This window comes from Cnephaeus nilssonii, assembly GCF_951640355.1.
Source record: "Cnephaeus nilssonii genome assembly, chromosome: 19".
In the NCBI taxonomy this organism is placed as follows: domain Eukaryota; kingdom Metazoa; phylum Chordata; class Mammalia; order Chiroptera; family Vespertilionidae; genus Cnephaeus; species Cnephaeus nilssonii.
Genome location: NC_137090.1, coordinates 14,856,280 through 14,884,265, shown reverse-complemented (window position 1 = coordinate 14,884,265; position 27,986 = coordinate 14,856,280). Strand labels below are relative to the sequence as shown.

The following is a 27,986-nucleotide window of genomic DNA, read 5'->3' as shown; positions in this document are numbered from 1 at the left end:
CTATTTCTAAAGCTTACATCCCTGCCGACCGGCACTGTATAAGTCTGCCACCCCCATCCCCAAAACACAGTGGCTACTTAACTCTGGTCCAAAGAATCAGGGTCCATTTGCCTGTGACACTTTAATTAAGGAAATGTGTCCTTTTGCGATATGCCCCCTTCCAACTCATGCTTTCTGCTCCAGAGGCGTATAGTGGAAAACAACAGATAAACACCAATAAACGGGGCTTCCCACATATGCTCTTCTGGATGATGGAGTTCATGGAAAATTCTGCCCCTCTCCACACTTGGGATTCCTTGATGGTAACGTGGCTGGACGAGGTGGTCTTCCAGGCCCCCTCCAAGGTGGATGTCCCAGGATACAGTTACCTGACCCAACTAACGGGAACCCAGTGAGCGTCCTTGCTCAGGTTCTCTAAGAGAGCTCGGAGCTGGCTATACGCGCTCTGGAGCTCCTCCCTCACCAGCACCGCGTCCACCAGGTGCCCGTAATGCTGGTCTATGAAGGCGGCCGAGGCGGACATCTCTCGCTGCTCCTCATCCTGCAAGGAAAGGGGCAGTTATGGAGCAACAGGGTGGTTCCCCCCTCAAACAGGAAACCGGCACCTTGTGTCTTGGGCAATGTCCCAAGCTCTAGTTTTGACGTGATGAGTGATGACTATGGTCCATGAATAACCAACTGTGTACACAAAGAACAGAGTGGAGTGAAAATATCCTATCAAACTTCCAAGAAAGTGAATGGGCAGTAGACAAAAATCATTCATTGTTCAGTCAGTCATTCACAAAATATCTACTCAGGACCCGTTAACCGCAAGCCATGATATGAAGTGCTTTGGGCGGGGGGGATGCTGATTCTATATCTGTGTCAATATCACATTTCCTGTCCAAAGGTATTTCCAAAGAAGTGCTACTATTGTGTTGCATGGCAATTTGGTTAAATAATTACAGGAACGACCTATAAATAATAACAATAAAAAAGCATTTCTGGCCCCGCCGGCGTGGCTCAGTGGTTGAGCATCAACCTATGAACCAGGGGGTTGCGGTTTGATTCCCGGTCAGGGCATATGCCTGGGGTTGTGGGCTCGATCCCCAGTGTGGGACGTGCAGGAGGCAGCCTATCAACAATTCCTTCTCATCACTGATATTTCCATCTCTCTCTCCCTCTCCCTCCCTCTCTGAAGTCGAGATATATATATATATATATATATATATATATATATATATATATATATATATTTTAAGCAATTCTGAAATCAATGGGGATGGGAGGGGAAAGAAGTCGAATAAGGAACTCTAATGCCCTCTGAAGACTCCTAAGTTCATGCTGTAGAACCCAATTTTTCTTTTCATGTCCTTATTCCAGGGCCAAACACAAGACACAAAGTAGAGTTAAGAAAGTGCTGGGACAACACTGGTCAAATTCCCCATTTCCTTAGGGTACCTGCCTTCTTTAATCAGATTATTTTCCTGGCACCTAACACTACGTTATAGATAGCCAATGATCCCGTCTTACCAAACTCACACAATGGTTGCTTCAGCATTCAAGAAACCTCTAATAAATAGAATTTAAAGCAGAGAGTTGACTAACTGAGTTTGGGTTGGGGAAGAACGTGGCAGATCCACTCTAAGTCAAATTGCAAAACAAAATTTGTCATTGGCATTCACCCACGTCCTCTCTCTTTCCAGTCCTGTGTTGCCTTCTGTCCTCTGCTTTTAGGGGCTCAATGTGTTTGGATGCTGCCATAAAGCGGGGTGAGCTGTCCTCCCCCAAAGAGACCCACCTTCCAAAAAAGCCCCTCCTCCTCTTCTCTCTGCCACCAATCAAAACCTGATTCCTACTTCGGGGAGAGCACCTGCAGTTTCAGAAGATGTGTTCTGAAGGGCTAGGAAACCGTTTTTACCTGCTAAGACGGCTGAGACCTAAGAGAAGGCTCAGATTACTCCTCCTCCTCCTTTCCCCCAGAAGGGGAAAAGCCAGATGAAATTTGGAGAAGCTTCTATATTGGATGTTGCAGGGACCCTCTGGTACTCAAAAGCGCGCCACAGTCACCCAATGCCGTCCCTGGATCTTCAACCCCACCTCTCCCTCCCTCTACACACACATCCTGTAGCCCTGTCTGTCTGTCTGTCACTGCTGGAGTTTCCCCTCCTCCGGGCCCCTCGCTGTTCACCCTGGAAGCAGCTAGCTATTTGAGAAATGACAGAAGGAACATTTTTGCCATGAGTACCTCGATCTTCCTAAGAAATATCAGCATCTTGAAAGAACCCAAATCTCTAATGGAGTGAAATGTGTGACATTTGTTTTGCAGCCACAAATCCCCTGCATCCTTGTCCTGGCCTGTAAAGGTGGACCCTTCAACCACCTGCAGCTTCAGCAAGACTCACCGACCTGAACAGCAAGCAGGTGGGAAAGACTCCCCTCACGCTGCCTGTTGCCCCATGTTGGATTAGCTTACTAGATCTGGACTTGGTTTCAGTGAAAGTGCCGATTAAAAACGACTTGGGTTTGGCTTAGTTCAACAGATTTGTGACATTCAGGTAGCCATTCTCAGGAAGGGTGCTTACGTGAGGGGCGGGAGGGCGGGTGGGGAACCCAGACAAAGCCACCCCTATCTAAATCGGGAGGCATTTCCGGCTGCCCTACCTTGGGCCTTCTGGTCACTTGACCAAGGAACTCTGACCAATAGGCAAAATGGAACGATGGCCTTTTGCAGGAGGTACAAGCACCCTTATATAATGGTAACAGGCCCTGGTAGGCCTTTAGAAAAGAAATGACCAACTTTAGCCTTCGCTGGCTTGGCTCAGTGGATAGAGTGTAGGGTGCGGACTGAAGGGTCCCGGGTTTGCTTCCATGCATGAGTTGTGGGCTCAATCCCCAGTAGGGGGTGTGCAGGAGGCAGCCAATCAATTATTCTCTCATCACTGATGTTTTATCTCTCTCTCTCTCCCCCTTCCTCTCTGAAATCAATAAAAAAATATTTTTTAAAAATTAAAAAAAAAAGAAATGACCAATTATAAACTTACAAGTGGGGCTGCTATGTCCTCACAAGCTGGGGACATGGGTGGCATCCTCCTTTTTTCCTGAATTGCAGGCTTTACGAATACAATATAGGGCTTGAACTCTGAGGTCCTCAGTTGTCTCAGTGCCTGAGAAGACAAGTTCAGGAATATTATATACTTTGAAAATATTTTGTTGTAAAACATAATTTTCAAATGCTCAATAATGGTGTGCATCACCACATGACCTCAAGGGTAAAGGTTCCGATTATACGGTCACATGACAATGAACTCCAGCTGGGCAGATCAACTGCCCCTTTTCTCCCTCTCCACGTTGACTGTGGACTCAACTGGAGGCCTGGAGGCCGACTTGCTGAGAAGGGAGGTTCCAAAGCCTCTGCTCCCAGAGTTGTCATCTCTCCTGGCTCTGACCCCTCAAGCTCTGATGAACCTCCTTACGCCCTTCTCTACCTGCCCAGCCCTGATGGGTGAGCCAGCAGAACTCAGTGTGTATCTATTTGGTCATCAACTTGGGCTACACTAATTCGGAATGCGTGCTATCGCCCAAACCTCCTACTGATATTAAAAAAAAAAAAAAAAAAAAAAAGGTTTGCTAAGCAAATGAAGAGACTAAGAACTTGAAACACATTGTGAAGACTGTAGCTGAAACCAGTTTGGCTCAGTGGATAGAGCGTCAGCCTGCGGATTCAAGGGTCCCGGGTTCGATTCCGGTCGGGGGCATGTACCTTGGTTGCGGGCACATCCCCAGTGGGGGGTGTGCAAGAGGCAGCTGATTGATGTTTCTCTCTCATCGATGTTTCTAACTCTCTATCCCTCTCTCTTCCTCTCTGTAAAAAATCAATAAAATATATTTTAAAAAAATTGTGAAGACTGTAGAAGGTTTTCAACAGGCAAAGGTCCTATTCGTGTATGGTACCTTAAGGGCCTCTATTTGGAAACACTGGTATTAAACTGCTATATATGTACAATTTGCAGCCAAAACAATAAAAACCACTTCCCAGATAAAATCCTGAAATTGAGACTTTTCATTTTGACTGCCAACTCCCAGTAACTCCAAGTTAGGGAGGGTTTCCCGTATATATAATGTGCTTTTTGGAACTTGTTTCAAGAAAACTTCTAAAAAATAAAGCCTATCGCTTATATCAAAACCAGAGTGTTATTTCTATAGAGAAATAAAAAAAATCTCCAGGTTGAGGTCAAAGCTTAGAAGTGTTTCTCAAAGACAAGGTGAAAAAGATGGGTAAGCCCCTGTCGAGTACACAGCAGGCAGGGTGTGCAAGACTGAAAGTGTTTCTGAAGCGCTTCACAGGACATGTCTCCCCCCTTTCCCTTTCAAACTGTTCTCCTGACCACCTCCCTCAGTGGTTCCCACGCCACTAACTTCACTCGTCCTGTTCAAGGAGGAGGCGCGCCGATGCGAAGAGCCGAGTCCCAGCCTCCAGCTGGGCACTGACATCTAACTTCCTGTCCCATCGCAATTGGCCAGTCAATGCCACCCTCGACTGCATGTCTTACTCCATGAAGAGATTCCGATCCTGGGTCTCTGGCTGCCAAGGGGGTCCATGACTCCCTTCAATTTTAATGCAGTTTTTGTGGATAGAGGTGCATATTTGGGGGTTCAAAGCTTTCATTAGCTTCTCAAAGGGAGACCCCAAGAAATTTTAACATCCAGTGCTCTAGACTAAAACTCCCTTAAACTGAGGTCAAATATGCTGTACAATGTACAATCCTCCAGTTTATAAATTCCATTAATAAAACATGCCCAGCTGGCCCAGGAACTCACGTCTGGCTCTACATCCACCAAGCAAACTTTGTTTTTGGCCATCACCGCGTGAATGGCATCCAGGCTGGTCCCATAGAGGTTTTCCTTATATTCCCCATGCTCCAGGAACCTGAAACACCAAAGGGGGAAAGTCCCTCAGTTCCCGAGCTTGCCTAAAGTAGCACAAGAATGGACTTCCACCATGATTCTCTCCCACCTCCCCCACCTTTCCCGGAAGCCCTCCTGGAGGTCAGGTGGAACACTGGACAGAGGCAGAGACCACACCGGCACAGAGGGCCAGCTGGCCCATCAGGCAAACGTACCTGTTGTGATGTATGCCAGCCTCAAAGGCTTGCTTAGAGACAAAGTGATATTCCACCCCCTCCTTCTCGTGGCTCTTCCGGGGTCTGGTGGTATCTTTTAAAGAAAGAACAAGGAAAGCTGGGCCAAGAGATGTCACATGACAGTGGGTGAGAACAGCAGGGAGCCTGTGCCCTTATTCAGAGGTCACTGATGCTTTGTCTATAAACCAACATCTTCCATCCATCCCGTGTCTCTGTGTCAGGCACAGGGCCCTTTCCAGGCGCATCACTGATTCGCACACCTCTTGGATATGGGCAAAAGGAGGCCTCCCGTTTTGCAGGAAAGGACACCGAGACGGTGCAGAGAGGTGAGGCACCGTGTCAATGACCCAGAGCCGGCAGGCAACAGAGCCAAGGTCCGAACTCTCTGTCTCATGCCAAGTGTGTGCCCTGAGCACCCTGCCAAACTGCCTCCTTGATGCTGCGGCTTTTAAGGAATCACTGAGAAGACCCCCAGTCCTACACGTTCATTAGTCCCTCATCCTAATTGCTTTTTGAGAGCAGAGGAGGCACAAACATAGGTTTGTAACCTTACTGTATGCTTTTAATTCTTGATTCAATTATTTCCCATTTTGAGAGACAGGATGAGATGTAGCTTCTCACACAATTTCATAGCACACAGAGTTTTCCATAACAGAATTGAGACGCACACTCCTGGGGGAAAACAGGTCCGCCACAGAACAAGAGCACACACACGAAGCAACACACAGCTTTTCCCGAGCATTCCAAAAGGAAGGGGGGCGGGGGGCGCGTCTACCAGGGAGATGCTCTGTCTTCTAGATGTGGGGCCTTTGGCCAACCTGTGGCAGAGCCGCTCGGGTCACTTTTCTGACCATGTCATTCCCTTGCTCTAAAATTTTTATTCACCCACTGATTGCATCCTAAAGACCTTAGATGAGTATATGAGACCCTCCCGATCCGCCCAGCCTCCAACTCAGCTTCATCTCCCCGACATCATCCACACCAACTCCCCCAGCCCGACACTGCTCCGCCAGGTCACACCTCCGTCCCTTGCACATGTTGTTCCCTCTGCGGAGAGAATTCTTCCTTCCTTCTCTGCCTGGAAAACTCCTATTTACTCTTCAAAACCTGGCATAAAGGGCACTGCCTCTAGGAAGCCTTTGCTAACTCCCCAGCTCCTAAATGCCAGGGGGAAAGTCACCTATCTCTGTGGTACCTGGAAGCAGGTAGGCCTGACCATCCAGATACCCTTCCCCCAAGGGGTGGAGCTGAGGATTTCAAAGGACCTATGTGTGAGCAAACTCCACATGTCCTGTTTCAGTCCATCCTCTCAGTCTGGAAGGCCATGGCTCCCTGAAACCTACCAGGTCCATTACCGATGTGTTGCCAGAATGGCCTCACCAAACCCAAACCCCATCCCCATCCCCATCCCCATCCCCATCCCCATCCCCATCCCCATCCCCATCCCCATCCCCATCCCCATCCCATCCCCATCCCCATCCCCATCCCCATCCCCATCCCATCCCCATCCCATCCCATCCCCATCCCCATCCCATCCCCATCCCATCCCCATCCCCATCCCATCCCCATCCCCATCCCATCCCCATCCCATCCCCATCCCCATCCCATCCCATCCCCATCCCATCCCCATCCCATCCCATCCCCATCCCCATCCCATCCCCATCCCATCCCATCCCATCCCCATCCCATCCCATCCCATCCCATCCCATCCCATCCCCATCCCATCCCCATCCCCATCCCCATCCCATCCCCATCCCATCCCATCCCCATCCCCATCCCATCCCCATCCCCATCCCCATCCCCATCCCCAGCCCATCCCCATCCCATCCCATCCCCATCCCCATCCCCATCCCATCCCCATCCCCATCCCATCCCCATCCCCATCCCATCCCCATCCCCATCCCCATCCCATCCCCATCCCCATCCCATCCCATCCCATCCCCATCCCATCCCATCCCCATCCCCATCCCCATCCCATCCCATCCCCATCCCATCCCATCCCCATCCCCATCCCCATCCCCATCCCATCCCCATCCCATCCCATCCCCATCCCATCCCCATCCCCATCCCCATCCCCATCCCATCCCCATCCCCATCCCATCCCCATCCCCATCCCCATCCCATCCCCATCCCCATCCCCATCCCATCCCCATCCCATCCCCATCCCATCCCATCCCCATCCCACCCCATCCCTATCCCATCCCATCCCCATCCCATCCCATCCCCATCCCATCCCCATCCCCATCCCCATCCCATCCCCATCCCCATCCCCATCCCCATCCCATCCCCATCCCATCCCCATCCCCATCCCCATCCCCATCCCATCCCCATCCCATCCCCATCCCATCCCCATCCCATCCCCATCCCATCCCCATCCCCATCCCCATCCCATCCCCATCCCCATCCCATCCCCATCCCATCCCCATCCCATCCCCATCCCCATCCCCATCCCCAGCCCATCCCCATCCCATCCCCATCCCCATCCCATCCCATCCCCATCCCCATCCCATCCCCATCCCATCCCATCCCCATCCCATCCCCATCCCCATCCCCATCCCCAGCCCATCCCCATCCCCATCCCCATCCCCAGCCCATCCCCAGCCCATCCCCATCCCTGCCAGAATTGTAAGACAATTCTGACAACCCACAGACTGGGCTATGGGCTTTGTAGCTGCCCTTCCTCAGAACATTCTGAAAAAGACCCATCACCGCCACCACAGCACCCCCCTTGGTGGCCACCAGGTGCCAACACTGTATCCTGTGGAGGCCACAGGATGGACAGAGTCCCACAGAAAGGAAAGGGCAGGAAGAGGCAGGCTGTCATGCAGCCTGGCTAAGAATGTGACGGGAGCCCTAACCGGTTTGGCTCAGTGGATAGAGCATCGGCCTGCGGACTGAAGGGTCCCAGGTTCGATTCCGGTCAAGGGCATGTACCTTGGTTGCGGGCACATCCCCAGTGAGGGGTGTGCAGGAGGCAGCTGATCGATGTTTCTCTCTCATCGTTGTTTCTGACTCTCTATCCCTCTCCCTTCCTCTCTGTAAAAAAACAATAAAATATTTTTTTAAAAAAAAAAGAAAAAAAGAATGTGACTGGAGCAGGCTGCCGGGTTTGAATCTTGGCTCCACCATTTACCAACGGTGTGATGCTGGGCAAGTTACTTAACCTCTCTGAGCCTCAGTGCCTTCCTCTGTAGAATGGGATGATGATAACCCCTCGTCTCAGGGGCACTAGGAAGGCTGGCCAAGTTACTCGTGGTCACAGAAGAGCTCCTGGTATAGTTCCTAGCACTCCTCCTTCTCCTCTTCCGCGTCACATCCAGCCCGCCTATTGGATTTCAGCATCCCTGCCTGCCTCTGGACTCAGGAGCCACCCTGAGGGGCCAGATCCAGCTACAAGGGTGCCCAGGCAATACTGCTCACTGGGCTCTCTGGCTTCCCTGCCCTGCTCTTACCCAAGCAGACAGCAGGGGCCACCGCGGTCAGAGCCATTTGGAAAAGGAGGCTGGAGGCCCCTGGTGTTAGCTTGAGGCTGCCACTTGGCCTGCAATGTGCTCTGGACTTACCTCCCATCCCAGGCAGGAACCAAGCCAATTCTGGGGATTGACATGCACACAAGTCTACTGTCCTCCCGCTTCTCCTCAGAGGGTCCTAGGGGACCACTGAGTGGGTCATTCCCATCGCGCCTGGGTCCCATGACCTGCTTAGAGCAGGCAGTGCCTGGCAGTCCCTCAGACCCCAAATAAGGATGAGGATGGATACAGGGAGTCAAGGCCCCATGAAATATTCACGTTAACCCCCCTTTCACCCCCCCTACACACACGCACACACACACACACACACACGCGCACACACACGAGCCCTCTTACGTGGAACAGCAACACCGAAGTGCTGTGGGTTCTCCGCCACCACCTTCTGCTTCAGCTCGTGCAGTCGGGCTCCCAGAGACCCTGGGAAGTGAAGGGAAGGCTGACCAGAGAGCCTGCTGGGCTCCCTGCCCACTCCTCCAGGGGGGAAAGCAGCCCACTCCCTGGAGAGGCAGTGTCACCTACCGATCAGCACCACCAGGCGGGGCCGCTTACTGGGGTGGTGCTGGTACCTGGTCACCTCCTCATAGGTCAGCAGCTCCAGAGGCTCCGTTGCTGCAGACATCTTTCCTTCCTGCGGGCTTCCCAGTCTCTCCCTGCGGCCCAGCCGGAAGCTCCTTCGAAGACCAGCTTTGGGGGAAGGGCAGGGGACACCATGACATTTGTCCCAGGACCTCCCACTGAAGACTCTTTCCACCTGGCCTAACCTGGAGGTGGGTCTGAGTCGCACTGGCCTCTCCCAACCTCCTCCCGATACAGAAAGGGGTTGATCAAGACACACAGTAATATGATGAAAGGGGGACCACCCGGCAGCCAAAAGTAGGGTCCCGGGTCCCTGTTTTACTTGGCATGTGACTGACCTTGAACAGGTCATCACCTCTCTGAACCTCAATTTCCTTAAGTGTGAAATGGAAATATAAATCTACAAATGCAACATGTGCACTGGGTCCTGGGTCAGGGGAAGATGCTCTAAAGGATATTGTTGGGACAACTGGCAACATTTTAATATAAATGGATTTATACGCATATAAACATGCATATAATAGAACTGCATGCATGTTAAATTCCCAGAGTGTGGTCACTGCCCTGGGTTATATAAGAGAATGTCATTGTCCTTCGGGACCACATGCTGAGGTATTTAAGGGTGAAGGGACAAGATGTCTATAGCGAACTCTTCCCATGACTCAGGAGAAGAATGCATACATGTAGAAAAAGGAAACGATGCAGCAAACGTGGCAAACACCAACTGGTGAATCTGGGTGCAGAGTTTATGGAAGTCCTTCATACAATTCTTACAACTTGTCAGTAGGTTTGAAGTTACTTCCCAATCAAAAGTTAGAAAAGCTCTTTGCCTGTCTCTCGAGTCTCTGAAAAGATTGACCAAAATGAAAGAAGCGAAGGTACTTGGGAAACTAGTAAAAGGCTCCATTGTGGTACGGTGGTGGTGTAACCACTGAATAAACTACAGCTGAGATCACAGGAATAATACAGTCAGTATTAACGGAGGGAACCGTGTCAGGGCTCTGCTCTCAGCCGCTGGTGAACGTTGAGGTGGCGGACAAGGCCTGGGCAGGTCAGTCCCTCCTCTGCTGACAGAGACGGAGGGGAATGTGGGTCCCACAGGCCCTACCTGGGCGCTCAGGTCACTCTGCTTCTGTCTCTCTCTGCCCCAGGACCCTGTGGTGGGCTGTGCATGGCGTGGAAGAGGATGTTGGGGGGAACACATTTGTCTGCTACTTACCCACATAATGCCCTTTGAGGTACCCCTCACAGTCACAGGTCTCTGCGAATCAAACAGAGAGGGAGTCCAGTGAGCCACTCTGGGCACAGACCCAAGCCCAGAGGTGCTCGGCCCCTGGATGGCCAGGAAGAGCCCTCTGGGATCGTGTCTCAGGAGGCACTCAGGAGAAATCCCATGTCCTGGCCGCCCCCCAAAAACCAAGTTCTTCTGTTTAGCTCAGTTCTCCATGCCTATTCCTCAAATAACTTTCCCAGGTCCTAGCAGGGTTCTGGGCCAGCAGACCCCATCCCAGTCCCTCTGAGTCAGAATCCCTGTGAATAAGGAGGGAAGATTCACTAGCCCTGCCCCCTCCTGTCTCGTGCCTCCTACCCAGCCAGTTACAATCAGCCCAGCCAGAGTCCTGGGAAGGCTGAGCCCTGTCCCCACCAGCTCTGCAGCCTCAAGGAGCAGGCTGGACCAGCTGGCAGAGTAGGGAGAGGCGGGCAAAGAGCAGGAGGGCACAGCCACCCCAGAGTCAGTGTGTGCGGGGGGGGGGCGGAGGACCAAGCCCCTCCGGCCCCAGACGTTCCACAGCAAAGGGGCCTAGTCCATGCACACAGGGGACAAATACCAGGCCTACCTTTGTCACAAGGCTGATCATCTGCGGTTTGCACAAAAGACAGATGGAACAGCGTTAGCGGAGGGAACAGGAGGCCCTGCGGCCGAGAGACGGCCACGGCCTCGCGTGCCTGAGGAGCCCTCCATCTGTCCCCTCTCTCTCCTCCGGCAAACCTGTGATCCGGGCTGGGGTGCGTTATTAAACCAGGACCTGCTCTAATTAGTCTTCCTGTGTGTGTCTCATTAGCAGCTCAAAGAAAGCCAGCTCATCACTGGCGTAAGCAGCCTCAAGGCCAATTTATTCAGCAGCCCTTTGATTGAGGGCACGTGTAGAAGAGTGGGCGTGGGCAGCAGCCACCACGCCAGGGGAGCAGCTTAGTCTAGGATGCCTGCAGTGGGCCAGCTTCCTCTCCAGGCCCTACCTGGGCGCCCTGATCACAGGCCCTCCGACAACACGGCCTCAGCCCTGGTCCCACCCCCTTGGCCTCACGAGCCTCTGTTTCCCCATCTTGGAAAAGGAGGTGCCCTCACCCCACTGCTTCACAGGTTGTGACGATTACAAGGAAGAAGGCAGGTGGATGTGTTTTCTAACAGGGGAAGTGCCACACGGAGTAGAGTTGGCAGAAAAAACACAAAACACTGGGCTAAATTTGAATTTCAGAAACCCAAGGAATCGGCATTTAGTGTAAGGATAGCCCGTGCAATATTTGGGACAAATGTATTTATGCAAAGAAATGACTTGTTGTTTATATGAAATTCAAATTTAATCGAACTTCTTGGTTTTTATTTGCCAAATTTGATCCCTAACACGGAAGCGCAGGATCTCCAGAGCTGTCTCCCAAAATCCGAGGCCCCTAAATTGACAGGACCGGAGTGCCCCCTGGGAATGTAATGAAAGCTGGGGACCTTCTCCCAGACACAGACAAACAGCCAGACACACACACACAAACACACACACACACACACACACACACACACACACACATTTGCACACAATTTTGGGAGAGGCGTAAATTTGCCCCCAATGTCATCCATGAGCTCCTCTCCAGCGAATAGCTCCCCCCAACATAACCCCCATTTCCTCTCCTCACCCCTCTGCCCACCCCCTCCTTCCTCTGGAGGCTGGGAGATCAGAGAAGGCCCTTGGTGCTTCCTCCTGCCCAGCACCGGCTTCTTCCTGGCACAAAGAGCCCTAACCCCGGCCCCTCCCCTAAGTACCCTCCCTGCCAATCTACTCACAGGGGGGCTTCTTGAGGCTCTGGGGGCTCGGCAGGGTGCCCGTGGCTCTCCGGTAGCTTAGGCGCCTGTGGACAAGGAGATGGACAGGCCCATGAGCTGGGCCACGGAACCAGTCAGGGGGGTCTTACAGAAAACGTGGAGAAACTGGTGCTGGATCCTACAGGTGGGCACAGCCTGGCCGTCTGAGGGCCTCCTGCATCACACCGAGTTCCAGGGAAGAGGGACACGCACTGGTTCACAGGGGAAAGAAACTGAGTGTCCTGCTCGGGAAGACGCTTGCCCAGCCCAAACGGTCCCACACAGGGGTCCAGCCCGGGGCCCGGGGCCGGCAGTGGGTTGTTACTGTCCTCCGGCCAATTCCCAAGGAAGGGAAGCCCCCTCTCCTCTCCCCTGGCCTTCCCGTTCCCGAGGAAGCTGGAACATAGCAGGACTCTCGGGAGAGGTGGAGGGTGACCGTGACCCTGATTTAACGCCCTTCTCCCAGCGGAGACCTCAGCCAGACACAACATCCAATAGGGCTGTGAGTGGAGAGGCCGCTGCCAAGGTCTCACCTCTGACTGAGAAAATGCCAGGGCTCTCGGAGGTGTTTCGTTTTCCACATGTGAATGCAGCTAAAGAGCCTACCCCCCTCCCCACCTCCTGCCCCCAAGACCTGTGAAGCTAAAGATGCTGACGGGTCTGAGGCTCCCCTGGGGAAAGAGAGCAGGTTCTCAAGCTGCAGCACCTCAGAATCGCCTGGAACCTCTGTGAGAACAGAGCGCAGAGCCCACCCCTGGACTCTCCGATTCAGCAGGTCTGGGGCAGGGCCCAGGATTCTGCACTTCTCACAGGTTCTCGGGGGATGCTGCCGCCCCCGGCCGGGACCACCGAAACGGATGAACGAGGTCTGTAGGACTTCAAACCCCAGGGGAGGCCGATGTCTTCACTGCCAGCCCCTCTGACCCGGAATTTACACTTCTGGAAACCTACCCTGGGGAAATAATTTGAAATATGAGGGGCAGTCTATGTGCCAGGTAACAGTTGCAGCCTTGTAGCTGTGAAACACTGGAGAGGACTGGAAGGTGGGGAAGGGGTAGCTTTCCAGCTAAACTGTAAGCTCCTCCAGGGCAGAAACCAGGGGTTCACAGCAGCCCACAGGGTGCCTGGCACAGGCCAGCTCCAGTCACAATAAATCCGCTCATGCTGCCTGTGCATGAATGGTGTAGCTCCTGATGAACTAGTATGTAGCCACTAAAATCACACAATAACTAATAGGCAATATGTGGAAAATGCTGGCGTCAAAATGTATAGTTAAAAAAAAAAAAAGCAAGATCTCAAAACACTCATGTAAAAAGCACGGGAAGGAAATAATTATGCAGTTTAGATGGTGGCGAGACTTTGGGTCATCTTCTTTTCCTTGTCCTCTTCTTCCATATTTTTATTTGTCAACTTTCTCTAAGTATGTATTATGCAATATACATTAATAACAGAGATTTCCATATATTTCTTTAAATCTCAAAAAGTCATCACCACTGGTTATGGGTCAAGAACAAACAGCCCTAGCTGGTTTGGCTCAGTGGACAGAGCATGGGCCTGTGGACTGAAAGGTCCCAGGTTCGATTCCGGCCAAGGGCACATGCCTGGATTTCAGGCTCAATCTCCAGTAGGGAGCATGTGGGAGGCAGCCTATCAATGATTCTCTCTCTCATCATTGATGTTCCAATCTCTCTCTCCCTCTCCCTTCCTCTATTAAATCAATAAAAACATTAAAAAAAGAAGAAGAAGAAGAGGAAGAAACACAAGTACAATTGGAACTTACCTCCGGGAACAACACACAGTGTGTCTCTCTGGCTGTGGTGGCAGAGATTCGTGGGTTTGCCATGCACCCATTCCTCTGCCACTCCAGAACCACCCCCTGGCAACACCCCCAGACCCACCTTTCCTGGAACTGCTTGGAGGGGATAAGGCCAGCTCGAAGGTTGGTGTCCCCCACTCGCTTGGCCTGCCACCACGTAGGGTCATCCTGGCTCACCACCTCCAGGACCTGCCTGCGCTGGAAGGGCAGGCCCGCCTCCTGGCAGGGGATGGCCCGGTCCTCCCGCGGGTTGTAGTGGAAGAGGGCCCGCATGAACACCTGCAGAGGACGGGCTCCGGTGAGGCGACCCTTCATCGCGGAGACACAGACATGTCCACGCCACATTGAAAGTCACATGACAACTACCGTTCACAATTAGGAAGCATGAGCAGCCTTGAGGATAGACAGCTAATCAGAAACATACTGCACATGTTTTCTTATTGTTCTTCAACCATTTTGGATATTAGAGTCAGGAAATCCCTCAAGAACCAGAAAATTAACAGATGGGCCCCTTGTCTGAATATCTTTCTCCAACCTAAACATTTCCTTAATTACCTGCTCTGCTGTGCTTAGCATACACAATGCAACCATTAGGCCTGGGGACAAAAAGTAAAGGCAAGCACGATCCGTAATTCAAATGTGATTTTTGATATGCTAACTGCCCCTAATGAAGGCAGCAGCCATCTGTTAAAGAAGTAATCTAGATGTTTTGGTAAGAACACAAATACCAATAAAACTGCCGTTACTGACTCCTCACCATCATTTTTCAGTGGGTACTTGACGCCCACATTTTTTACAGTTCAACCCGGACTCATCTGTCACACGTCTGGCTAACCCCCAACTCTCCCCTTTACCCTGAAGTCACCCCCTCCCGAGAAGATGGTGGAAGACAAAGGATTTTGTCACACTTCCTGGTTCTCTTCTATAATTCAGTGGCATGGGTTTATTTATTTCTATTTGGGCCCAATTACTTAACAGCAAATAGACCAAAAAAAAACCACAAAAAAACAAACAAACCAGAGGGCTTCCTTAGGGCACTGATTTTCAACCTTTTCCATCTCACGGCACACATAAACTAAGTACTGAAATTCTGTGACACACACACACAAAATATATTTTTTTGCCAATCTGAAAAACAAAATAGGTATAATTTTTATTCATTCACACCGGATGGCTATTGTTGTGTTGGCTGTTGTCATATTTTTTATTTGACAATCTAAGGGAAAAGAGGTCAGTGCCCCTGACTAAATAGTCAGGTACTGCATGTTTAAAAAATTCTGTCAGCAAAAAAGAAAATAAATAAAAATATCTGGCAGCACACTGGTTGAAAGTCGCTGCCTTAGGCAGATTCAAACCGTATTCTTTTATGCCCTCCAGAAAAGATTCAGCTAGACTCCAGTAAGAACTTTCTGGCCAGGTATTGCAAGGACAGATAACCTCATCAAGCCACAGATGTCACCAGGGTCTCAAACACTCAGAAGAGAGTATAATCCTCGATGGCCAGCCCAGATCAAGCTTCCAGCTCAAGAAGAAATACTTAGGAAGGATGAGCTAAGGGACTGGAAAACCAAGTTCTCTCCCTGTATCCAGTGAAAACCTTCAGCAGCTGCATGTGGGGCCACATTAACTCGTCCCAGGAAGAACCACCTTCCATCAGGTAAGAGTCCATATTATGGATCCCTGGGATGCAATGGAAGAGTGCAAAAACCTTATTTCTTCATTTGTTTAAAAAAAAACACCTGACAGCAAACACAATGTCCATTGTTAATCCCCATTCATCAAGATATTTATTGACATCTATTCTGTGCCAGGTGCTGGAATGACCCTCTTTCTTGCACTTAGTACTGGGGGGGCGGGGGCTGGGAATCAGCTTTCTTGAAACATTGGCATGCACCCTGCCTTCCACCGATGAAAAGCATGCAATTGCCCCAGCTGGTTTGGCTCAGTGGATAGAGTGTTGGCCTGTGGACTGAAGGGTCCCGGGTTAGATTCTGGTCAAGGGTACATGCCTGGGTTATGGGCTCGATCCCCAGTAGGGGGTGTGTGTAGGAGGCAGCCGATCAATAATTCTCTCTCAACATTGATGTTTCTATCTCTCTCCGTCTCCCTTCCTCTCTGAAATCAATAAAAATATTTTTAAAAAACCACAAAACAAAAAGGTAATTCAGAAGACAGCCCTAACCCACCTCCCCCACTCCCAGACCCCACCCCCGTATATACTCCTCTCCATTACTGGGAGCTTCCGTAAATGCAGACCCCTTTGCCTGAACTTCCCTCCACCTCTTCCCACCAGGGACCCGCTCATCTCACCCTCTTCAAGCCTCACTCCCTCGTGCCTCCCGGGCAACACCTGCCATGGCACCTGTAACCCCGTAGAGAATCTTTCCGTGGCACTTGTCACGTGGCAATGAAAGACTTGCTCCCCGGCCTCCGCCTGAACTAGGAAGCCTCAAAGCTCCTCATCAACCCTGTCGCCAGCATCTGGCAGGGCACCCGGCACAGAGGAGCTGCCCCACAAAGCTAGGCTACACAACGAAATCAATGGCAGCTACTTAATGGGTCCCAACGCCAGCACATTCGGTACCTTCTCCTCCTCCTTAGGGCCCCCATTTTCTATTTCAATTAAAATGTATTAGTAAGCTGGGTCGAATCTGGTCCACCAAGAGGCAGGGTACAAATAAATGAATCACTTTGTGACAGGATCGCAATCTACGGGGCACATGTTCCGAGGACCAGATGTACCATCTCTCCCCAGATGGCCATTTCAAAGGCTGGGCTGAGCCCTCCCCGTACCTCCAGCTCCCCCCATACCTTGCTCTCCTTTAAACGGTCCTCCTCCTGGGTGGCTGGGATGATTTTCAGGGTGATGGATCCCTGGGACTGAGCCTGAGAGGAGAGAGAGCGCAGGCTCATCATCCCCCAGGTCTAGCCCTCCAGGAGTTCACATCTCACTTCCCAGGTCTGAAAACTCACGTTGGGAGGAAAGTCAGACTCGCTGCCTCCCCTGGGACCCACCCTTCCATGGTGGCACCGGTTGAATTAACAAAGCAAAACCCAAAAGCCAATACCTGCATTTCAGACAAAGGGACAGAAGATATATATATATATATAATTATATAATTTTTATTTTTTACAGAGAGGAAGGGAGTGGGATAGAGAGTTAGAAACATCGATGAGTGCCCTAACCGGTTTGGCTCAGTGGATAGAGCATCGGCCTGTGAACTGAAAGGTCTCAGGTTCGATTCCGGTCAAGGGCATGTACCTTGGTTGCGGGCACATCCCCAGTAGGAGGTGTGCAGGAGGCAGCTGATCGGTGTTTCTCTCTCATCGATGTTTCTAACTCTCTATCCCTCTTCCTTCCTCTCTGTAAAAAATCAATAAAATCCTATCTAATAATAGAGTAACATGTAAATTACCATCACTCCGCTACGCCCATGATTGGGTGGCGGGAGGGGCGGGACTCGGGGTGGCCTATCTGGCCATTGAGAGGCACGGATCCGCTGCCACTGAGGGGGGCTACCCTGCTGTTGAGAGGTGCAGGGGGCAGGACTCCCGCCCCCTGTGCCTCTCAACAGCCAGATCCGCGGCCACTGAGGGGACCTGCTGCGGACACCCAGCTGCGCCTCTCAACGGCAGGGTAGCCAGGTGTCCGCGGCAGCCCCCCTCAGCAGCCGTTGAGAGGCACGGGGGGGGGGGGGGAGTCCCGCCCCCTGCACCTCTCAACAGCAGGGTAGCCCCCCTCAGCAGCCGAGGACCATCCAAAGCAGGGGAGCTGGGTGCCTGTCTGCTCCGGCACGAGGCCTTTCAGAAGCCTCTGCCGAGCCGGAGGCTTCTGAAAGGCCTGGTGCACCAGCGGACAGGCACCCAGCTCCCCCGCGAAAAGCGAAAGCGTGTAGGGGACCCTACATGTGCATGATTCAATCATGCACTGGGCCTCTAGTATAAAATAAAATAAAAGATAGAAAGAAACATCGATGAGAGAGAAACATGATGAGAGAGAAACATCGATCAGCTGCCTCTTGCACACCTCCTACTGGGGATGTGCCCGCAACCAAGGTACATGCCCTTGACCGGAATCGAACCTGGGACCCTTCAGTCCGCAGGCCGACGACGCTCTATCCACTGAGCCAAACCGGTTAGGGCGGGACCTAAGATTTTAAATGAGACCCCGAGGACAATGCATACACTGAATCCAGCTCTGCATCCCTCCTGACCTCTCGTGCCCCACAGGACTGCCCTCTCTCCTTCCTCCTGGGTTATTTTTAATAACCTGGCCCAGTTTCCTTTCCCTCCTTCCTGCCTGATTTGGGGCTGGTTCCCAATCAGTACTTTCCTCTTTGCTTCCATCTTCCCCAGTGGGGTCTCCAATCCCAGGCCACTCCTGTCTTCCCAGGGGTTCCTCTTCCCTCTGCCTGACAGAGACCTTGCACCCCCACGTGGGGGGCCTGTGAGGAAGAAGCTGTCAGCCCCTGAGAGCACCTCCCACTGGTCTCCCTGGCCCTCCATCGCCCTGGAACACAAGAAGGTCGGTGCCCAGAACCAGGGAAAGGGCAGTGAGACAGGAAGACTTAAGGGGCTGCCTGCAGCCGGGCAGCCTTAAAGAGCCAGCCTTCTCTCTTCACATCTCAACCTGCTTCTGCCCCCAAACCATAAGAAGTTAGCCGTCCACCCGGGTTGACACAGTGGTTGAGCGTCAACCTATGAACCAGGAGGTCAGGGTTCAATTCCCGGTCAGGGCACATGCTCGGGTTGCAGGCTCAATCTCCAGTGTGGGGTGTGCAGGAGGCAGCCGATCAATGATTCTCTCTCATCGTTGATGTTTCTATCTCCCTTTCCCTCTCCCTGCCTCTCTGAAATCAATAAAAATACATTTTTAAAAAACATCCATTATTTTTTAAAAAGTTAGCAAGGAGTGTCATGTGAGGGGAGGATGCTGAGGATACAGAGGACAGAACTGTGACTGGGGGCTCCTTACAATTTCAGTTTTGACTTGAACTCCCAGAATGGACTCTGGAGGCTGTTTACATCCCAGCACAGATGTGAAATGCTGTATCCTTTTCCAGATGTTTACATTAATGATCACCACACATGGATGAGAAACCACCCCTGTCCTTGCTTTCCAGGACAGGAAATCGAAACTCAGAATGATTCGATGACTTGCCCAAGGCTGCGCCACCAGAAAGTGGCGGAGGCAGGATTCAAACCCAGGACTGTCTGATCCCAAATCCCTTGCTTGGGTCCTCCCTGTGCTTCAACCTCTTAGTCCATATTCCTCAGTCCTTTAGAAGAGGGGACCCTTTTGAAAGGGGTCTCCCAGAAGGGTCCCCAGGAAAGGGAGCTAGAGATCAGGGGAATGACTGAAGAGAGAGGGTCTGCGAGAGGCAGGTGGACTAGAAGTTCAACTCCTCCTGTCCCCGACCCCGCACCCCGGGGAACACCGTCAGGCCACTTGGCCTGCGGCCCTCCCATGAAAACAGGGAGACCGAGCCAGATCCGCCCTGGCTCTGGAAGCACCCGGCTTGGGTCCCCGAAGCACCACCAAACCCCCAGCACACGTGCAGCACAGACCAGGATCTGGCTGATCTCGTCGGGCCGCTTGTGCAGGACTGTGATCCCGTTCACTTCCCGGAGCTCGTCCCCAACGTGGACCAGGCCTAGGAGACACCGGAGCGACCGTTAGCACAGGAAAGGGGCTCGAAGCTCTGGGCACCGCTGGGACCCGGATGAACGGAGCCCCTCCTGCGTGCTGGGCGCCTCACTCGGCATCACAGCCTCACCACCACCCGGTGGAACCTCCAGTTTACAAGTTGGCAGCTGAGATCCAGAGAAAGTACGCAGCTTGCCTAAGGCCACACTGCTGAGTAATGGAGCCAGTGTTCGAACACAGTCACTGTGATGTAGGAAGACTGTGTTCTTTCTGCTGTAACCTCTGCTTCTTTAAAAACTGCATTAACTCTTCACCTTCCTGGGGTTACAGACACACTCCAAGAATGTCCCTCTCAAATCTTAACAAGAAAACATAAAAGCACCAGGACGATGTCATCAAAGTGTTAAACACACCTGCCTGCTGGCCTCCGCGTTCATGACAAGCGTCTCTGGGTCCTGGGCCCTATTTGCTACTGAACGCGGACCCTGGCCCAGCAGGGCTAGCACCACCCAGGAGGCGGTTAAGGGTGCAGAATCTGGGCCCACCTACGACCTGCTGAATCGCAGGTCGCCTTTTAACAAGATGCTGGGGCCAGTGGGAGTGGGGGGATCGTGTGCTTGCTCATGTTTGAGAAGCTCTGGTCTAGGAGTCTCCACACAATGATCCCCAGATTTGGGGATAATGCTCCCCACACTAGGAGGTTTGCCTCCGACTCAAGAGTTCTTCCCTACACAGTGATTTGCAACTTCTTTTCTACCCAAACAAATCTGGGACATGAACACTCCCCCTTCCGTAATAGTGCAACTCGGTGGTGGGGAAGGGTGTCCCTGCCCCCCGGTTAGGAATTACCCACCAAGCCCATGCTGCATGCATGAGTCCTGAGCCCCCGAATCTCTCCATGTCTGAGAGATTTTCAAACAATTCCATTTTCTACCAGGCTGGTGAAAGAGAATTCCAGCCCCATTCCCCCACTCCCAGTACATCCCAACCAGGTGACCACAGAGGAGGGGGAAACGAGACCCGTGGCCAAAGGGGGAAGGCCGGGGGATAAAGGCCACCACCTTGGCCAGATGGGCATTGAGGCCACTCACCACTCCGGTCGGCTGCGCCCCCTCGCATGATCCTGGCCACCACGACAGCCCCTGAGTGCTCATCCCGTCGGATGGTGGCGCCCTGCATCAGAGATAGGGCAGGCAGGCTCCTCAGAAGCAGCCACAAACCTCAGGCTCCAACACTCTGGACCCCGCAGAGCCTCCCCATCCCTCCCTCTGTCATCTCAGACAGCAGGTGAGAGGGGACCTTTCCGATGCGGAGGATGCAATAACACAGGCATCTCTCATTAGTGCCGCACAGCACGTTACCGTGTAAGCAAAGCACGGTAACACAATGCCGATCTCATTTTGGACATGAGGAACTGGGGCTCAGAGAAGGGAAGCCTCCTCAAGGTCACCCAGCTGAGAAGGAGGAAAGCTTTCTGTGATGCTGAATCCAGAGCTTTCTCTATCATATCCCAGCCACTGCCTCTTGCAAAGACATTTAATAACGAGGAGAGTATGTGCCAGCAAATTCTCATCCCTGCCTCTAACCAATCACAGGGCCTTCTGTTGCCGAAGGGAATCCATTTTGCCCCAACCAGGGCTTCGGGACCAACACTTGGTCCGTGAAGCACAGAGGAGAGGTTATCTAGGAGGAGAAAGGTCTGACAAGCCCTCCATTTCGTGCTTCACACAGGCTGGACAGTGAGTGGCAGGGCAGGGTGGCAGTCAGGTCAAGAGCTAAGCTCCGGAGTTGGGCAGCCCTGCGTCTGAATCCACGCTGGCGTTTACTAAAAGCATGCGGCCTCAGCAAGAAAGCCCCCTATCCTCTCAGATTCTGTTCCCTCTGGGGTGTGGGGTAACATTTAACTCACGGGGCTGTGCAAGGATTACATTAGGTAAAACATGCAAGGCACTTAGCACACAGTAAGTGCTCAATACATGCTAGCCATTTACCATGGGCTGTAACGGCAAACACTTGGGTGCACTTATTAACTTCGTTTGTGTCATCTATTGGAGGTACGTGAGGTAAATGTTGCTGGAAAGAGAGGCCATTAGCTGAGAACCCTGTGGCTTCCTGCCCCCTAGACCTTCATGCTTCCCAGCACGTGTCCACCCTTTCCTCCTTCCCCCATCTTAGCGGAGGGGCTCCTGCTGTCTCGGCTGGTCCTGCTGCCCTCCCTCCCTCTCCTACCTCCCCAGGGCCCCTTCTCTCCTGGACCTAAAAATATTATGTCTCTCCCATCATAGAAGGCCTGCAGCCCCATCCAGCAGAAGCCAGTCTCCACTCCTCTCCAACAAGCTTCTTAAAGAAACAGGGTGCATCTGCTCTCTCTGCTTCCTGCCCTCCGCGTCACTCAGCCCTGCAACCTCAGATGCAACAGCGAAAGCACCTGATGGCCCGCCAGCTGCAGCCCTCCGTCTGCTCTCCTCGGATCAGCCTCCTGCCTGACGCTGGTGCTCACCCTCCCTCTGGGCCTGGTGACACCGCTCTCCCAGTGCTTCTCAATGACAAACCATCTCCTTTGCCGAGTCCTCCTCTATCTGCCTTTGAAATGCCGACTACAGGGCTAGGAGCTGGCCCTGGCCCTCTTTACGTCTCACTTTGTAAGCTCTTTACCCAGGAGGTCTCCACCTCTCAGGCGTGACTTTAAGCCCTCCTGGATGCTGGGGGCTGCCACGTTTGTATCTCTGGACACATCATCCTTCCACCTCCTGGACACCCCCACTTTCGAGTCACACAGGCCTCTTGAACTCAGTGGGGCCTAAGCTCCTTCTTATTTGCTCCCCAGAATTATGGCCCCAACACCCACACAGTCGTCCAAGCAGGACCCCTGGGCATTATCCCAGGTGCCTCCCCAGACGCCTGCCCAAACCGTGGCAGTCACAAAGTGACAATAATTTTGTTTCTGAAATATTTCTTGGATTTCTCTTCCCTATTCCCACGGGTCTAGGTCAAGCCCCGTTTCTGAACCTCCTGTATCTGGCCCCCACCTGCAAATTGGCTTTCTGCGTCGGGCCTCACTCTCCAGGTTACTTTCTACCGGGTAGCCAGTGTGATCTTTCTACACTGCAAATCCGGCCATGCTCTTTCTCGCTTAAAACCTTTCCATGGCTCCCCCTGCCTTCGAAGTCAAGCTAAGCAACTGTGCGTGGACAAGCAGGTTCTTTTATGATCTGCCACTGATCTGGCCTCACCCCTGTCGCTCCCTACCTCAACCCTGGCGTTCTGCCCAGCCGGTATAGCTCAGTGGCTGAGCATCCACCCAGGAACCAAGAGGTCGCGGGTTCGATTCCCGGTCAGGGCACATGCCTGGGTTGCGGGCTCGAACCCCCATCCCCAGTGGGGGACTGCAGGAGGCAGCTGATGGATGATTCTATCTCATCATTGATGTTTCTATCTCTCTATCCCTCCTTTCTCTCTAAAAGTCAATAAAAACATTAAAAAACAAAATTTTAAAAAAAACAACAAAAAAAACCTTGGCATTCTATGCCCACACCAGGCAGCTCCGATTGCCTGAATATTCCATGCCACTTACCTTCCCATGGCTTTGCTTGTGCAGTCTACTTTGTGGAATTGCCCTTCTCCCTTTTCCTTCTAGAAAAATCCCTGTTCATATTTTTTGGAATTCAGCACAGGCATCACCCCTTCCAGGAAACCCCCAGTCACCACCACCACCTCCTGTGAACTCCCAGAGGGCAAGGATGAGGCCTTAACCATCCCTGAACTGCCTGCACCCCACAGGGCGCCTGGCACACAGAAGGGTGCACGATGTGTCTGCCCAGCCGATGGATGACTGCCCGTTTGGAAAGGACGGAAACAGGGGCAGGGGAGAGAGCCCGCTCTGTCCGCAGAAGGGGATCCTCTGAGGTCATCTGGTGAAAGCTGACGATCGAGAGTGCCAGCAGCGGCGTTCTTCGGGGCAAGCACTCAATTCTCTGGACTTCCCCTACTTCCCTCCATCTCATAAACAAGCCTGTCCCTTTGCTCAGTAAATCAATGCTGAACCAGGACCAGCATGATAACCATCTGTCCGCCGGGGAGAAGAATGGCTGCTGCCCTGGGCTTCCTCGGGATCCAGAGCAGGGCCTGGCAAACGTTTTGTAACGAGCCAAGCGTACGTATTTTAGGCTACGGGGGCCGCATAGCCTCCCGTGAAACCACTTAACTCCGCCGTTGCAATGTAAAGGCGGCTATAGACAATATGGAAAGGAACAGGATGGCTGTGTGCCAATAAAACTTTATTTACAAAATCTGGCAGTGGGCTGGCTTTGGCCCTTGGACCGTGGTTTGCCAGTTCAGAGCATGATGATCAGAGCTGCCCCGTACGGTCCTGCAGGTTATTGACTGCACAGAGGAGCGTGGCCACGGCGGAGGGCGGCTGTATCTACTACCCAGGGAAAGGGGTACCCTGCGCACAAAAGTGGGACAGGGACCAGGGCCAGGCCTGACAAAGCTGCCGTCACTCCCTCCAAAGACTCCAGGAGGGTCCCTTCCCAGGTTTCTGGGTGGAACAGGGAAAGGGGGTGGGGGTGGGGGTGGGGTGTCACCTACCAGGGGTTCCTTGTTCTTCACCAGGCGGACAATCTTCACGGATTCTTCATCAAAGTCCTCATCAATATTGTCAGGCAGAGGGGGGAGAACAGGGTCGAAATTCTTCTGAGCCACCGTATCATGCACCATGAGCATGGCCTGTCAGGAAAGCAAGAGGAATGAGAGGCTGGCCCAGGGCTCACCGGGGTCAGGCGGAGGGCCCTGGCTGGGCAGTGGTCTGGGGATCTCGATTTCATGCCAGGCAACCACCCCAGACACTGGTACTTAGGATGGCTCACTGAGGAGCCCCCTTCCTCAGTTTCACGGCTGAGTGCTCAGGAGACCCAGGCTGTGTGGGTGGGCAGGGCCCGCAACATGACTACCCTGAGGTGGGGGGTGGACAGCAGCTGAAGCAGCTCCCTCTCGTCACTGTGCACGGAGGTGGCCTGCAGCTCCTCCATCACCTGTAACAGGGCAACGAGACGGTGGCTGTGGGTGTGCTTCACGCCTGCTGGGAGTCCCCAGGGAAAACCCTCTCCCTGGACCCAGACCCAGGAGCCCTCCCAGCCACGGCTACAGCACCCAGGGGCACATGGACCCTCAGCCACCCAGGACGGATGCGCCCCGGGAGCTCACACCGGGGATCAGAAGAGCTTGAGCAGCTCCACAGGGTACACCTAACGGGCACTGACTTATGAAGCCCTTCCCGGTGTCATTGGCTCTGCGTGGACCTTCTCACCTAGCGCTCACGATGAACTAGAGGTAACGGGCACTATTGTTTTGCCATTTTACAGATGAGAATTAAATGAAAGATGAGATATCTTGCCCAAGGTCAGAAAGCTCGGAAGTGGCACAGCCAGGACTTGAACCTGGGCTTACCTGGCTCCATTATCTGTGCCCTCATCACTACCTTGTTTTATAAATGAGGAAATTGGGGCTCAGAGAGGCTGAGTGACTTGTGTAAGGTTGCAGAGCTAGTAGTGAAGGCAGTGCTGTGCCTGGGAGCCTAGCAACCTCACATGCTCCTCATCGCTGCATCCCGCGGAGCAGAAAGGAGAGGGAAGTGCGCCCTCCCCTCAGCAGGCCACCTCCTGGGGTGAGGTGAGCTGATCCATCAACAGGAACAGCTTTCCCCAAATCATGCAACACAGAGGACAGGCCCGCAGGAAATTAGGAAGCATTCCTTTAAACAACGAGGAGCCTGAGCCAGTAAGCGGGATGGGCTGCAAGTCCCTTGCCCCCAGGACTTCACACTGGGCCTCTCCAGAACCGCTTCCTGTTTGACCCGTTCCTATTGCCAGTCCTCAACAGCTTGGGAACTGCAGATCTGATCCAAATGCTCTCATTTCACAGCTGGGGAAGCAGACTTTCTCGGGAACACACAGTAAGTGGGCGTCGTCATGTCACCACGCTCCCAAGCCCAGTCCAAGGCTCACGAGTTCCTCCCGGCCTGTTAGGAGGCCCAGGGAGGAGGAGGAGGAGGAGGAGGAGGAGGAGGAGAAGGAGGAGGAGGAGGAGGGGAGGAGACACTCTTCACCTTGGGGCTCCCAAGTCCCAAGTCGTCTGGCTAAGCAATGGTGATGAGGCAAGATGACAGAGCACTACGGGTGGGGAGAAGGCTGACACCAGAAGGAAAAGCTTGGGGCTTACATCCTCGGCGAGGGCCACGGCGCTGTGCAGAACAGGGGTTGGACTTTGCCTCTCGTAATAGCGAAGCTTCTCGTGAATCTGCAAAGACAGCGATTTCCGGCTGGGGCCTCCCAAGCCAGCTGCCTAGGTTTACCCTGGACACCACTCGGCCCGCCCACGGCTGCAGGGCTGCAAACTGGGTCATCCACAGGGCAGCGGAAGAGAAAGCCCGGCAAGTGGGCCCCTGAAGGCCTTCCTGGGGCAGGGGGGTGGCTAGGGTGACCTCCAGGGGCCTCAGCTAGCCAGGAAGCCCTCTAGAAGCCCTCACAAGGCAGGATGAAATGGGGCTGTACCTTCATTAAGTAACTGAGGCTTTTCTCACTGAACACATCCTTCAGGAAGCCCATCTCTTCCTTGTGGTTGGAGTCCGGTCTGAGTTGAGAGGTCAGCAGCGCCAGGGTCTCATGCAAGCCTGCCGAGAGGGTAGGAAAACACAGTACAGCCGACACAAGGGTACCTCCGTGGAGACGCCCAAGGGAAACCCCCAGTGGACCCCCAAACAACACATCAGCGCTGTCCTGTGAGCATTCCCTCCACAGGCTCACATTCCCGAGAGCCAGCGCTGACCGCAGCCTGCTTTCTCTCCAGCCCGCGGCTGGGCAGCTTCTTCCCTTCAGGGCCTGGAGACCAAGCCCTGGGGCCGCACTCACCGGAGTCCCCCGACAGCACCGGCATGTCTGTGCTGGTCAGACCCCCAGCGCTGCCTGGATCCTGCAGGGAAGACGGGGAGCGGGGGAGAAGCTCCATGAAGCATATTCATTCAACAAACAGCGATGACACATCTCCTGAGTCTGTCCGCGGCCAATATGGGGACAGAGGGGTCGGGAACAAATAACTCTCTGCTCCCTGTTTGCAGAACGGGGAGAGCACTGAGCCTTGCTGAGTGCCTGCAACGTGCCAAGCACTGTGCTGGGGGGTTTCATGTGACATTTTTCTTCATCTGCACAAGGCGCCGAGGAATGACTACTACTATTATTATTTTACGGATGGGAAAACAGAGGCTTAGAGGAATTCAGTAACTCGCGGGTCAGCATCCATGCGTGGCCCTGGCTGACTGTGGGTGCTCTCCTCCACCGCACCCCCTTCTCCTGTGACCTTCTATGAGGCTCAATCCGGTCCCTGGCCTGTCACACCTTCAACAAGTATCTGGCTAGGCCTACAAGCTCCCTCCTTTCCCTCCATCCCCCCAAGCCCCAACCGGAAGGAAGCTCCCCAACAGAGCGCACAGAGGAGGAGAAAGGAGAGCGCAGGGGGGTCCTGCCTCAGAAGGCCCCCCCAACTGCTCTGCAGCACGTGGACCTCAAAAAGTCCTCCTTCAGAAGGGGACTAGGAGAGGAAGGATTCATTCATCCCGGAAACACGGGGCCAGCCCCTCTGCGACTGCACGGGTGACACTAAGATGCATAAGAATGGGACCCGGCCCTCCAGCCACAGCGCCCCCCGCCCCCTCCGCCGGACTTGCCCTCTGGCTCCTTCTAGCCGAGCACCCCACCTCTCCCCGAGGCGGACAGACTCCAGCTCGCCTTCAGAGGGAACCTGTGGGACAAACAAGGAGCGAGGCTGAGCGAAGGAGAGGCGAAACCTGGGGGGCCCTGGGGGGCGTCTGGCAGGATGCCCGGCGGCTGGGAAGGAGCGGGGGCGCCAGGGGGATGGGGGAGTGCGGGAGGGGGGACCGGGAGCCGTGGGGCGGGGACCGCGCTCCCCCTACCCGCAGCTGGGGGCTCTGCGGGCCGCGAGGCTGCGGTGGGCACTGGGGCGGGTCTCGGCCCACCCTCCGCGCCCCCGCCCGGCCCCTCCCGCCGCGGCCCCGGTCCCCTGTCTGCTCCCGGCGCGGGTTCTTACCTGGGCGCCGAGTCTCCGCTCCAGCCCCGGAGCCACGCGGGGGCCGGGAGCCTGGGCCGCCGCTGGCTCCGCCTTCCCGGCCCCTCCCTGCCAGGACCGCGCGCGGCGGGGTGGCGGAGCC

At 53.6% G+C, this 27,986-nt stretch overlaps 1 protein-coding gene across 1 annotated transcript; it reads right to left on the bottom strand.

Moving 5' to 3' along the window:
• Positions 1–7: 7 nt before the first annotated feature.
• On the bottom strand, positions 8–27,144 carry MPP3 (MAGUK p55 scaffold protein 3). The gene is given in 19 exon segments (XM_079799124.1): positions 8–541; positions 3,024–3,146; positions 4,801–4,909; positions 5,103–5,196; positions 8,990–9,070; positions 9,173–9,337; positions 10,449–10,490; positions 11,068–11,088; positions 12,285–12,349; positions 14,201–14,397; positions 16,930–17,004; positions 19,687–19,772; positions 20,857–20,938; positions 24,356–24,493; positions 24,718–24,798; positions 25,985–26,062; positions 26,317–26,435; positions 26,674–26,756; positions 26,758–27,144. Coding segments are annotated over 19 exon segments (1,842 nt in total). The 5' UTR covers positions 26,784–27,144; the 3' UTR covers positions 8–364.
• Positions 27,145–27,986: the final 842 nt, after the last annotated feature.